Below are 13,334 nucleotides of genomic sequence, written 5' to 3'. Positions count from 1 at the left end.
CTGGGTACCCTGATAACCCTCCCTCTGTAGCATCTATTAAAGCGGATAAGATCGCCATGGCAACCGCCATATCCTGGGATGTGAATTTCTTACTTGCACGGCCTCAAAAGGGTAAAACTGACTGATACATTTTGTCACATAAATATGGCTTTATCTTTTAGGTGGGCATGTATACTGTGCAGATAAATGCTTTCAGGTCAGTACTAAGATATTAAAAAATATATTTATATTGTAAATATTCTTAAAAATCATGATTTGAAGGGAAGGAGATCATACATACACACATTTTCGTTGATTTTAGGTATTATTGACATTGGATATCATTTACATTTCCATGTACATAAATCATTTGACAACATTTTGTATAGCGGATGTCAATCATGGCACAAGAGGAACAAAATCACATTGAAAACATTTTAAGGAAATAATGAAATCAGAAAGTCATGTTCTATGCAACTTTATACTTCTTTTCATTGTACTTTCATACAAGTGCCCAGGTTATTTCAACAATTGTTCTGCTTACTGTTATAAGCGATTTTCTAAACAATATGCACATTATGCTCAAGAGCATGACAATGACAATACGTACATCATGTTAATTTCAGTTTGTTTGGGGAGGATCTAAACATCTATAACTATTAACCCAATGTACATGTTTAAGCCGCAGTATTACGGAAACCAGTGAATTCTGTGGTATGAGAAAGTATAGAAAATGACCTCTGACTGTATAATAAAAGCATGCAGTGAATCCCCAGAAGTGCTGACCTATAATCTTTAGTCAATAAAAACTGCAACCAAATATGGAAATATCAACATGCTCAGAAATAGATTTTCTCCAATTCAAATTTATATTAGTTCTAAAATAATTTATATACTCCTAAACAAATACAGCCGTAAGCACGTTCATTAAATCTCATATATGATCTAATAACAGCCATCTTGCAAATATTTAAAAGGGGAAAGGAATATGTGATGTCAGAATTGTAAGGGAGCACTTCTGTATTAAAAAAATTAAGTGCACTTATCAGGCAGATCACATGCTGGAGCAGTTCACCAACCAAGACCAACACTCCATACAAAGAATAAAAAGATAACAGTGAGCCTCGCAAACATTCATTTCTTCACATCGAAATGTAATGTCCAACCATTATTGATTTATTTGCATGAGCTCATAAGGAAAGTGCTTTTTAAAAAGCACATTACAAAAACATATTCAAAGAAAATGAAATAAAATATATTTTGAAATTTCACCAGCATATTTGTTGTGCAAATCAAATGGGAGAAAAATGCTAAATGAGGTATAGATACTTTGCGACTGTGATTCAGTCGATTATCATCAGATATTACCAAAACTCCCCCAGCATGGGAGGTCTAAAACATTCTCATACATCCTCACCACTTCAAAATAAATTATATAAATGACTACAATATTATTATGAGACCATGAACAGAATGAACTTATGTGCTTATGTGTTATTTCTGGTCTGAAACGCTGAAGCTTTGGATACTTTAAAGAAGTGTTTCTCAAATTCAGTCCTTCAGAACAAGATGTCTCCCTATTTAACAAATTAACAAGCTGATGAGTTAATTCACGTGTTTTAATAAGCGAGACATCTAAAACATTCTGGTAGATGAGTCCGGAAGACTGGAGTTAAGAAACACAGCCTTAAAGCATGCCGTTTTAAGAAGAAAAAAAGGGGGCAAGCATGATATTAATGTGAGAACGAAAGAAAATTTGCGTACCAGAGTTTAAAAAATGACCACTGTCTCAGTATCTAAAATCATGATTTTAATCCATTCTTCCCTATTATGTCATTTTCCAGAAAACACCTAAGGTGGTTTAATTCTAGATGCTCATTGCTTTGATTCTCAACAAAGAGCGCTCTCAACTCTGTCTCATCTGGAGATGGAGCTGTTCTCAGGGAGTTTTTGGTGGGTTTCACAGAGCTTGACAGCAGGAGTTGAATCTTGTTTTGAGGTTTTAGCTAACGGATGATGTCCAGGTAATGCAGGTCAGTGTAGAGCGCATTGACCAGCAGGATCAAAAGACGGTTGCTGTCACGCAGACAGTGACCCGGGTACTTGATGAACTGACAGGCCTGGTTCACAGACACATGCAGCTCTGAATATTGCTTATTACTCAGCATCGCCTCCAGTATAGATAAGGCCTGAAGACAGAGAGAAATCATTCAAGGTACAGAACAAAACCATTTGCTTGTACTATAACAAATAATCATCATATATTTAAAACATATCCCCTTCTAACCATCAGAAAGCCACACAACATTTGTTTAAAGGAAGGGAAAAAAACTACAAAACCAGTTATACCATTGCTAAATTCAAAACATAGAAAACTTCTTACATTCACCTAAAAATAGAAGAAAATATTAATATTCTAATATATTAAACAAGTCAGAAATCAACCTGATACACACATTATTACGTCTTGCCTGTTGATATTATTAACTTTTATCCCATCCCCTGGAAACTCTTACTTGTTGAGCTTTAGCTGAGATCTGCAGCTCTGTGCCCGAATGAAGACGCAGCTGATTCTCTGAGGGCACCTGGACCAGGAGAAATGCTGACATGCTGCGAGCCACAACCCGAAACCTGAAATACAGTAAGAAATGAAATTGTGAGGCATGCAATTCACACAATTCAACATTAGCTTTAATGGAGTGTAGCAGTTATCTAGGCATCAAACCAAAATTCTACTGCTAGCAGTATTTCAACAACTCTCAAACTCACCTGCTAGAAAGTGGGGATTTCCTCCCAAGGCCAATGGCTCCCAGAATGCCTGAGTTCAGTCTTTCTTCACTGAGCTGGGCCAGACGGTTCTGGAACGCCATTAAGGTGAGAATCAGAGTGTCAAGTGCGCAGGTGTCCTCTTGGTCCACCTGGATCTGCAGAAGCTCCAAGAATTTATGCCACCATAAAAACAGCTTTGCCTCATCAGCTGGACCACTGCAGGGACACACGACACAGGTCATGAATAAAGGGTTATCTGCAGGGTTCTTAAAATAGAATTGAAGGCTTTTTAAAACCTACACAAAATTAATATTGTATTGTAAAATCAATGTTTATGGTAACATCTTAAACCATAAAATTACTAAAAAAAACAATGATTTAAACTTTACAGTTTAAATAATACAAGTTGACAAAAACAATAAAATTTTAAATTTTAAACAATAAATAAACAATTTATTTAAACAATAAAAATTATAAACCTTACATTTCAGCCTTTAAACAATTTTTTGTTGTCAAGTGTATTGATGTCAAAATGATAATATAATGATTATATATATTAATTAAAATTATGTTTACAATAATGATTATGATCTTTCCCCGCCAGTGTTTTTTTTAAGTTGCCAGCCAACCCCCAGCATTTTCACAAAATTTTCATGGCAACCAGAATATTTTGTTGTATGAATATCTGAACATGCAATATATCAAAAGAAAGAACAGAGCCTCTACTTAAAAAAAACTGTTTTATTCTAGCTTCATGCAATCTTTTTTTGTAATCAACACTTGATTGTGGGGAAGTTTCATTAAAAAAAGGAACATTTTGGGCAAAAAGCTGAGAAGATTGCGTTTTTGTCAAAAACTATGTCCGGATCGGATTCAGAATTTATTTATTTATTTATTTATTTATTTTTTTTGATTGTTTAGTTAACAGGGACAATGCACATTAATAAAACATTTCTGTAAATGCACCAGAATTAGCCTAAAGGCTATTTTTCATCTGTAGTCCCTGGACAGAATATTACAAGTCACCCTAAAAAATACAAATACAGGTAAAATACATAACACACTACATAAAAACCATCTCAATATAATAAGACAAAATAAGAAATAATTTAATAACTTAATTTATAATAAGAAATAAGAAACAATAAATGTACAGCATAAAATCAGAATGATGATCAAAACATAGATGGAGTAGATCGAGTCCATCTGTTTTATGTTGATGATTGAATTTATTTTACATATGCATCTTCTTACATGTGGGACAGTGGAATAAACATAAAAGGTAAAAGGGAAGTTATTTACTAACTTTGCTATCCTACACTGCTTCAAGTCAGGTTTTCTGCGTGGGTCCTTCAACATGTGAAAGAACACAATGCCACTATATGTGATAAAGTGCACGTTACCTAGGGAAGACCTGACTGATCCACGTGTTGATCAGCACTAAGGTCTTCTTCTCATTCAGGAGGGTTTGCTCAAGGTTGAGCCTCTGGAGGATGTAGACATACAGTGTGAGGTAACTGCACAGGCTCAGGCTTTCCTGGATGAAGTCCTCAACAGTCAGCTCAGGAACCTGAAGAGAGACCAGGATGGGCCCCCAACCAGAGTACTGATCGGCACATCCACCTGAGACAGACACACAAGATACTAGTAGATGTGAACATTTCAGACAGTTTTATAGGAAACTAAATCTCACTGAACGCTTTAATGGTACTGTAATGGGAAAAACATGCAAATGTTTTGATTCAGATGTTTGCTTTTATGCTTTTAACATTGTGATTATGGAGAGGAATAATTCCTAAAGGCTTACGCACAGACCTTTTTAAAATCTGTGACTAAGCCCAGAACAAGTATGAGCTATTATTACCGTCAGTGAAGTAGGAGAGAATACAGGCCTCAGTGGTGCGTGTCATATGACGCACTGAGGCCAGACATCGACACGCAGCGGTTAGCAGGGGGAGAACCAAAGGACCCCGAGCTCGCTTTTCCACCCAGGAGTGGAGTTTAGTCCCAAGTCCCTCGGCTGTAGACACACCAGCTTCATTCAGAAGAGTAAGCATCTCAGCAAACAGACTGCAGGTGGCCATGTGCCGCTGCTGGAGGTCTGTCTCTGAAAGCGAGGATGAGACACATTAAGATCAGTTCATTCAAAATAAAGAGAGATATTGGAGCAGCCTGTTATGACGTTCCAGCTTTCCACAGAAATAAGCAGCTCATCTGTTTTCAACATGGGCATTAATAAGAAATGTTTCTTGAGCAGCAAATAAGCATAACAAATATGATTTCTGACGGATCATGTGACACTGAAGACTGGAGTTAAGATGCTGAAAATTCAGCTTTACCATCACAGAAATAACTTACATTTTAAAATATAAAAAAAATAGTTGTTTAAAACTGTAATGATATTTCACATTATAACGGTTTTTGATCAAATAAATACAGCTTTGGTGAGAATAAGAGACTCTTACTGACACCAAATTTCTTAACCATTGTGTAGCTTGTTCAAAGTTAAAATCAGCCTTAGGAAGATAATTGAATAAATGCTAGAAATCACAGAATGTTTGACACACTAAATTAGTATAAATATGTGTCAAATTTGACCAAGGATTCTCCATTTTATACCCCCTATATTATTCAGACTTAAAACTCCCAGGCTTCAGACGGAGGGAAAAAAAAAAAAAATATATATATATATATTATATATATATATATATATATATATATATATATATATAATTTTTTTTTTATTTTTTATTTTTTATTTTTTTTAAGTGTTTGCCTGAAATCCATTCAAGCTTTTTGTAGTCTAAACAGCATGAACATTAAAAAAATAAAATAAATAAACATATAAATTACAAACAACTTTCATATTTGGATTGAAATGCAAACAAAATCAGCTTTTTGAAAAGGTGTTAAAGTTTAAATGGTAAAATCGTGTGGAAAGTGAACAGACACTAAATGACTGCACAATTTCTATGCACATACAGTATGTTGTAAATATAAATATATAACATTCTTTAGCATGCCAAATAGAATTAATTCGCACACCCAATCATACAAATCAGTCGATCATATTTCAAATGTTTTTGTAAAGATATGCATACATTAATTAACAGTAGTGCCTATATCTGTGTCTAAATTCACTAATTTCTTACTTTTTTCCCCATTCTGGGCATTGTGAAAATGCCTTTGCCATTTACTATGGCAACCAATGTACTGGGTAATGAATGAACAAACTGATCTGAATTTGTCACCTTCTAAATAACAGTACAAACAATCAATCTGAAAGACTGGATCTAAAAAACAAACCAGAACTGTGTGCAATGTGAACAAGTGCTTCAGTGGCAAACGACTGATTTTATTCCTATACGATCCAGTGATACACAGAACTACAATTATGCTTATGCAATATTCTTGAGTCACCTGCTGAGGGACGTGACAAGAAAATGAATGTGAAATAGCAATGAAACTTTCTCCTCACCAGGAGGGTTGAAAATGACAATGTACTCCAGTAATTTCTCCATTTCTGTCTCCAGAGGTGCAAGACTGATGTGCCCATTTTGATCCAGAGAGGTCAGGAACTGCACCATGAGATGAAGAAAGGCTTGGCACTTTAAAGTCATGTCCTAAAACACACAGCAGCTGCAGATCATGAGTTTCACTAATTTACAGTGTGCAAACATGGATTTGACAATAATGTGTCATCTCACCGTGTGATGTAACCCTTGTGCGGTCGGACCAAATCCAGCAGCCATTCTAAGCAATGTGATGACTTGTTGTGAAGAATTGTCATTACTGATAACAAGGGATGCTGGGTAATGTGTGCTAACATAGCGCATAACATTTTGATAAGAAGAAAAATCCACTAGGTGCCAAGGCAGAGAAGCTGATTGGTCCAGTAGAGTGAGGACAGAAGACTCCTGTAGAAGTAAACCACAATAGATTAACCACTAATAGGCACCTTTAAAGACGATTAAGGTAAACAGGTGACCACTCACAGGTTTGCTGAGATCCTCTTTGGCCAGAAACACCATCAGGTAGAGGACAGAGACCGCCATCATCTGAGCTGAAGGGCTCAGCTGGGGGCTGAGAGAGTCACTCAAAACACTGACCCAGTTCACCTCACACAGCAGCTCTCCCATAAACAGGAAACAACTCTTTGGACTTCCCCGCTCCACCTGAACATCATGAAATTAAATGATTGATCTTTTAAAGTATGCTGATAAGTATCAGATATCAGCATTTTCTTATATTTGGTATAAGTGAGTCTGTTTAAAATTTAGAAGGATTAAAACCCACCTTACCAAAGGTATATGGACTACCATTCAGAAGTTTGGGGTCAGTATGTTTTTTTAAAGAAAGAAATTAACACTTTTAGTCAACAAGAATGCATTAAATTGATCAAAAGTGACTGTAAATCCTATTCCTATTTCAAATAAATAGTTTTTTTATTTTCAGCAGCACAACTGTTTTAAACATTAATAATAATAAATTGTTTCTTGTGCAGCAAAAAATGATGCTGAAAATTCAGCTGTCGTCATCACAAGAATAAATTACTTTTTAAAATGTATTAAAACAGAAAACAACTATTTTAAATTACAATAATATGTCAAATATTACTGATTTTACTGTATTTTCATCAAATACATAATCTTGTTGAGCATAAGAGACTCCAAACGTCTGAATGGTAGTGTGTATCAGTTCAGATGGTTTCGAAACATCACTCAACTCTCAACATTCAACCAAACACAAGTAATACATGAGATTTTAAAGTCTCTCACATTGAAAAACTGGTTCATTAGAGTCTGATCTGGATGCAGGTCCTTCCATGGCAAACGGCTGTACTCAGTGTGATAGGTGTACAGCAGGTACTCTGGCATCTTGGGAGATGTGCAGGTCTCACAGTAATGCATGAGGTGAAGCCACAGAGCTCCTCTTTGTCCTGGCAACAAGCGATCTGCAGCAAAAACAGATAAAAAAAATTCATTCTGATCACATTATTTCCGAACTGAACATGAAAATGAATGGCTGAATTAATCATGATTTGTGAGTTGCCCTGTTCTCCGAGAATGTTTACCTTTGAATTTCTCATGTACAGACTCCACCAAGCAGGCATATAAGCTCACTAAGCTCGCTGCAGCTGCGGCATCTGATTCAAGCCATGGAGAACAGCGGGGATGACTGCGACATACACAAGAGAGTTGTTACTCATCACTTCTGTCATCAGTGTTATAATAACCAAACCACTGAGCCACATCAAAGCATACCTAGTGTTGTCAGTTTCAAGGACCAGAATCCACGGTTTAAAGAGTTTGGCCATTTTTGCATGCAGGTTCTCAAGAGCTACATTAAGGAGAAAAATATATAATATAAAAAAATGTGATTGTACAAATGGTTGCTATGCACAACATTTAATTTATTTTTTTATTTTCTTTCTGCATTTATTTGATTAAAGTATCAGTAAAACAATAATATAGTGAAATATCATTACAATTATTTGAATATATTTGAAAATGTAATTTAATTAAGCTGAATTGTCAGCATCATTACTCCAGTCTTCAGTGTCACATGATCCTTCAGAAATAATTCTAAATATGCTGATCTGGTTGATCTTATTTCTAATCAATGTTAAAACAAATTGTGCTGCTTATTATTTTTGTGAAAACAGTGATTCTATTCATCAAAGAATTCTAAAAAGAAAAGTAAGTTCAAAAGAACATCATTTATTTGAAAACGAAATATTTTATAACATTATAAATGTCTTTGCGGTTACTTTTGATAATTGAATATGTCCTTGGTGAATAAAAGTATTAATTTAACTTGACCCCAAACTTTTGAACGATAGTAGATCTATATAGTTGTGTATATATATATATATATATATATATATATATATATATATATATATATATATATATATATATATATATATATATATATATATATATATATGCATAACAGAGAAATATAAATTTGTACCTTTGACCAGTCTTGGACTTCCAACTGGTTCTTTGCTGCAGTTGTTTAATTCCAGATGAATGACGTAGGTAATCAAATCTTCCCAAAACACCTTGACTTCCTCAATGTACGGCGCCCATTTTGAGAGGAGACCAAAGCTCCTGAAGTCCCCATTAGACAGACGGAGCTTCAGGAAGAACTTTGAGAGCCATTCGATTGTTTCATCCACCTAGAAAAACATTGTAGAAATGTAATGCTCTGCTTCAGTTCGAAGTATTTAACATATAAATATGCCCATTTTGTATGTCAAAGAAATAAGTTAAAACAAGAGTGTTACCTGTTGAGGAGAAAGAAGGATGGAGCGGGGTTTGCTTGTCTTTATCTTAGGATGAGGAGAACAGCCCAGCGCTCTTAGTGACGTTCTCCAACAGTCTGGACTGATAAGCTGCTCAGAAGAGCCTGCGGAAAAAGTGAACAATGTTAATTTGTTCCAAGGATAAACTGCATTTTCACTCTTGGCAAACTGCTTATATGTAATCTTTGACGTTTACCTTGAATGTTTATGAATTATGAATAAAAACATCATGGTGAACTACTAAAACAAGGTGAAAAAGGGATGCTTAGACAGTCAGAAGAAAAACTACTATGACAGAAATCCATAGATAATCAAATCTACAAACGCAGGTCTGGATTGATATAGACTTAGTCTGCTTTAAAGTTATACATATAGCAGATAATGTTAATTTGCAACAAAAATGTGATGCTAAGCATGATGTGTCATGCAAATATAATCACAAAAATCAATGATTTTGACCTAAAATCTGAGGTTTGCAAGTATATTAAAATAAAATAACTGTTTGTCTAAAGGGTTTCATTTGGATAATTCAACATGGACCCAACCAAATCCAAAAAACAAATCTGTCTAGGTCAAAGAAAAGGAAAGTCATACTCTGCATGAGCAGACGGAGGAAGTCGCTGTAGTGGTCTGGAAACTGGTAAAGCAGCAGTTCAGTCCAGTGCTTGCAGAAGATGTTGAAGGGCATGAGGACTTCTGCCTCAGGTACCAGCCCACAGGTGCACAGAGCCTGATGGATGATTGCCATCAGCCGGCTACGCTCAGAGAATGGAGGCTGCGTCGCCGACAGCCACTGAGTCAAGTCAAACTAGGAGCACAGAACAGATTATTCAATTAAACTTTCAAAAGGGAAAAGGTGCAAACATGAGCAAGAGCAAAAAGTAGAGCAATCAAAGTCTCAGAGGGCCACAGGAAGGATCCAGCATAAATCGAATACAAGAATACAAAAACATTTCATAAACTACTCTGAGGGTTTTGATATGGGAATATGCTATTGCTAACAAAATCCTGTTAAAGGATATGACAGCACTACATCACATAATTATGAACAAAACAGAGCCCCCCCAAAATTCTTTATTATATAATAGTTTCAAATGCAACCTGTCTGACAAACATTGACAGCATTATTCAATGAAGGCAAATTACTTTTGTGAGGAGCATGAATATGACATCACCGCTGTCTATGTGAAGGGTGTTGACCACTTCCTCGTACAGAGAGACCAGCTCTGAAGGGGAGGCGTTTGGGGTGAAGTACGGTGAGAGCAGGTTACATAGGTGTCTGTTGAGCAAGATGGTCTTCAGCATGTGTTTACATTCTGATCGGACGTCCCGGATGAAGACCTATTGTAAAAGACACACTTTATATAGTCTGTATTACATGAAACAGGAAAACCATAGATACTTTGAGAAATGATTCACATAAAAAAGACAAAAAAGTCATAACGAAAAAATAATTTGAGAAAACATCCTCAAGTTTTAAAATTAGGCCTGAAATAATGTAACAAGACAATTAAATTCTCCTGAACACCGAGTTGAAAACAATACCTGACCAAGGATCTCAATACAGGACGTGAAGAACTGGCGAGTGGGTGGATGTCTCTGTGTGTCCTCACACACAAAGGACACTATCTGATAGAATGCAGCGATGCCCACCTTCAGTATGCCAGGGGATGCATTTAGTTTGTAAACATTAACCAAAGCCCTAAACAAGAAAATGAGATGTTTACTTTTAGTGACACAAATTTAGAAAGCGTAGAAAATGAGTTGAGTGGCTACTGACGTGATGAAGTTCTCTGTGTGCACGGCCGCCTCAGCCAGACTTTGAGGAGGAGCTTTGATTCCATCAGCCTGTAGCTGTTTAATATCACTCTTGAGGCACTGGATCTGATTCTGCACTGGATCCAGTTTGTGCATTCTTGAGTACTGCAACACACAACGAAAGGGGGAGAGAGAGCTCATGAAAATGTAGGATTTTTGGGCAGCTGGCAAAATTGTTTTCAATATTAATACAGAGAGAAGACAGGATTATTTAGAGAGAGATAAGAGGAATGGGATTTATACACAGGCACAGATTTGAACATCACAGTTCAGTGGGTCTGGAACATGCTTGTGCAAACTGCTAGGACATGGCTGCAACAGGTGGATATTAAATTTGTTTGTGACAAAAACAAAAATTACAGCATAAAACTCCAGTGTTATTTTAGTATTATTTATACATTACTATAGATTGTATTTATATTTTGAATAAGCTTTTATTTTAATATTTTTAGTTTTTATTTTATTTTAAAGTAATTTTGTTTTGTGCTTTTGTCATTTATATAATTTTTTATATATATAATTTTATATATATATTATATTTGTAATTTTTTTATTTAATTTCTTTTTTATTTCAGTTTTAGCTTTAGTAATTTTAGTAGTTCAACTTATATTATTTCAGTTAATTGCCAAGGCAACATTTCAAATTTAAATTTTTCATAAAATATTCTGTATATTATTTTATTACTTTTTTATTTTATGTCAAATTTATTTCAATTATATAATAAGTCTTAATGGACTTATGCTGACACTTATTGGTGTGGATGTATTATTATACAAAAAGTTTTCAGTTCCCATTGACTGCAATTAGCACATTTCTACAGTGGCAGTCATGATTAATTAATTACACGTGCAAAAGTGCCCAATAATATGGGGGTTACCACAATAAAGTGTTCAGTGGGTCATGTGATTACAACATGGTGCCCCATTAGGTGACACTCCATTGCTGTGTCCCAATTCAGAGGCTGAATCCTTCGAAGGCTGTATTTGAAGGCCGATTGCATCACCGTGGTGCGACGAAAGCTATCGATGGCAATTCGATAGCTCCTTCAAATGTGGCCTTTGTTTCCTGTGCTATGAAGGATACAACAGATGGATCCTTTGTGGCCTTGCCTACCCCATAACATCAGGGAGATCAGACCTTTCCTAACAGAGCATGCAACACAGCTTCTTGTCCAGGCCCTGGTCATTTCTAGGCTTGACTACTGCAATGCGCTTTTGGCTGGACTTCCATCATGTGCGATCAAAACGCTTCAAATGATCCAGAACGCAGCAACACGTCTTATCTTCAACGAACCCAAAAGGGCCCACTTCACACCACTCTTCATCTCTCTGCACTGGCTACCACTCACTGCTTGCATCAAGTTCAAGGCGCTGACACTTGCCTACAGAGTCTTGCCTACAAGTCTACACCCCCACCAGAAGCCTTCGCTCAGCTAAGGAGCGACGGCTTGTGGTACCATCAGAGGGAGGCAGAAAATCCCTCTCCAGAATATTTACATTCACCGTTCCCTGCTGGTGGAACGATCTTCCCAGAATTGCAGAATCACTGACAACATTCAAAAGAGAGCTGAAAACTCACCTCTTCCGTGAGCACTTAACCTCATCTTAAATTAAAAAAAATCCTTCTATTTTCCTCTACTCCTTCCCTACCCTAGCGTGCTCTGTGTAATGTCCAAAACTTAGTACTTCAGACACTTTTCGTGTTTCGTTGCCTCTTCATGACGGATCGCTTCTTGTATTCCTCAGTTGTAAGTCGCTTTGGATAAAAGCCTCTGCTAAATGCATAAATGTAAATGTTATTCATTGCGCGCGAGTAAGGACAGGATTTTTGAGAAATTGCCAAATTACACTTTTTAACGTAGGTATTGGGTTTCAGCTTACTCAAATATTAATCTAATGATACAAATGTAAAAAAAAAAAAGAAAGAAAAAACTTTCAATGGTTCAAATGTTGACGTATCTTACTAAGATGCATATAGTTTATACTCTTTATTATATACAGAAATGTATGCAGCCTTTGAATTGAGACATAGCCCATATACCATTAAACAGGTGTGCCGAATCCTACCTACATGCAGAGTTCAGATCCAACAGGATTGGGCACCCCTGCCATAAAACAACTTTAATTTGGCTCCTGAACATGATTGAAGTCTTCATCTCATGTAAGTGTACATGATTTTAAATACGGTTTCAAATGTACTACTCATTTCTTTATATGTAAAACCTTTTAACGAGGAAAATAAATACTAAGTAGTACACCTTATGAATAGGACAGAAATGGCAGGTATGTGTTCACCTTAACAGTGACATGTGCGGGTCCCTGGCAGGGCTGTCCACCTTTGCCACGGCACTCTAACTGCATTGAAAGCTGGTCTTCTCGGTTTATGTAGAGCTGCGGCAACACGTCCAACAGATCATTGTCTAGAGCGACCTGCTGTGTTTCCCGGACCGTTGCCAAC

The 13,334-nt window shown here is 36.2% G+C and overlaps 1 protein-coding gene across 1 annotated transcript in view; it reads right to left on the bottom strand.

The window, feature by feature from the left end:
* Window positions 1-282: 282 nt before the first annotated feature.
* epg5 (ectopic P-granules autophagy protein 5 homolog (C. elegans)) overlaps window positions 283-13,334 on the bottom strand; it is a 30,541-nt gene continuing 17,489 nt past the window's right edge. Inside the window, exons 28-45 of the mRNA XM_079815791.1 lie at window positions 13,172-13,334; window positions 10,839-10,981; window positions 10,604-10,760; window positions 10,205-10,399; window positions 9,653-9,866; window positions 9,041-9,162; window positions 8,725-8,932; window positions 8,013-8,088; window positions 7,823-7,926; window positions 7,527-7,702; window positions 6,744-6,923; window positions 6,456-6,665; window positions 6,227-6,371; window positions 4,613-4,855; window positions 4,152-4,371; window positions 2,749-2,964; window positions 2,496-2,610; window positions 283-2,168 (exon numbers count right to left, since the gene is read on the bottom strand). Coding sequence (XP_079671917.1) covers window positions 1,986-2,168; window positions 2,496-2,610; window positions 2,749-2,964; window positions 4,152-4,371; window positions 4,613-4,855; window positions 6,227-6,371; window positions 6,456-6,665; window positions 6,744-6,923; window positions 7,527-7,702; window positions 7,823-7,926; window positions 8,013-8,088; window positions 8,725-8,932; window positions 9,041-9,162; window positions 9,653-9,866; window positions 10,205-10,399; window positions 10,604-10,760; window positions 10,839-10,981; window positions 13,172-13,334 — 3,070 coding nt within the window. The 3' untranslated portion in view covers window positions 283-1,985. The remainder of the gene's footprint in view (window positions 2,169-2,495; window positions 2,611-2,748; window positions 2,965-4,151; window positions 4,372-4,612; window positions 4,856-6,226; window positions 6,372-6,455; window positions 6,666-6,743; window positions 6,924-7,526; window positions 7,703-7,822; window positions 7,927-8,012; window positions 8,089-8,724; window positions 8,933-9,040; window positions 9,163-9,652; window positions 9,867-10,204; window positions 10,400-10,603; window positions 10,761-10,838; window positions 10,982-13,171) is intronic.

The sequence above is a fragment of the Gobio gobio genome (genome assembly GCF_949357685.1).
Source record: "Gobio gobio genome assembly, chromosome: 4".
Classification (NCBI taxonomy): Eukaryota; Metazoa; Chordata; class Actinopteri; order Cypriniformes; family Gobionidae; genus Gobio; species Gobio gobio.
Note: the sequence above shows the minus strand (reverse complement) of the source record. Positions and strands in the feature narration are given on the sequence as shown.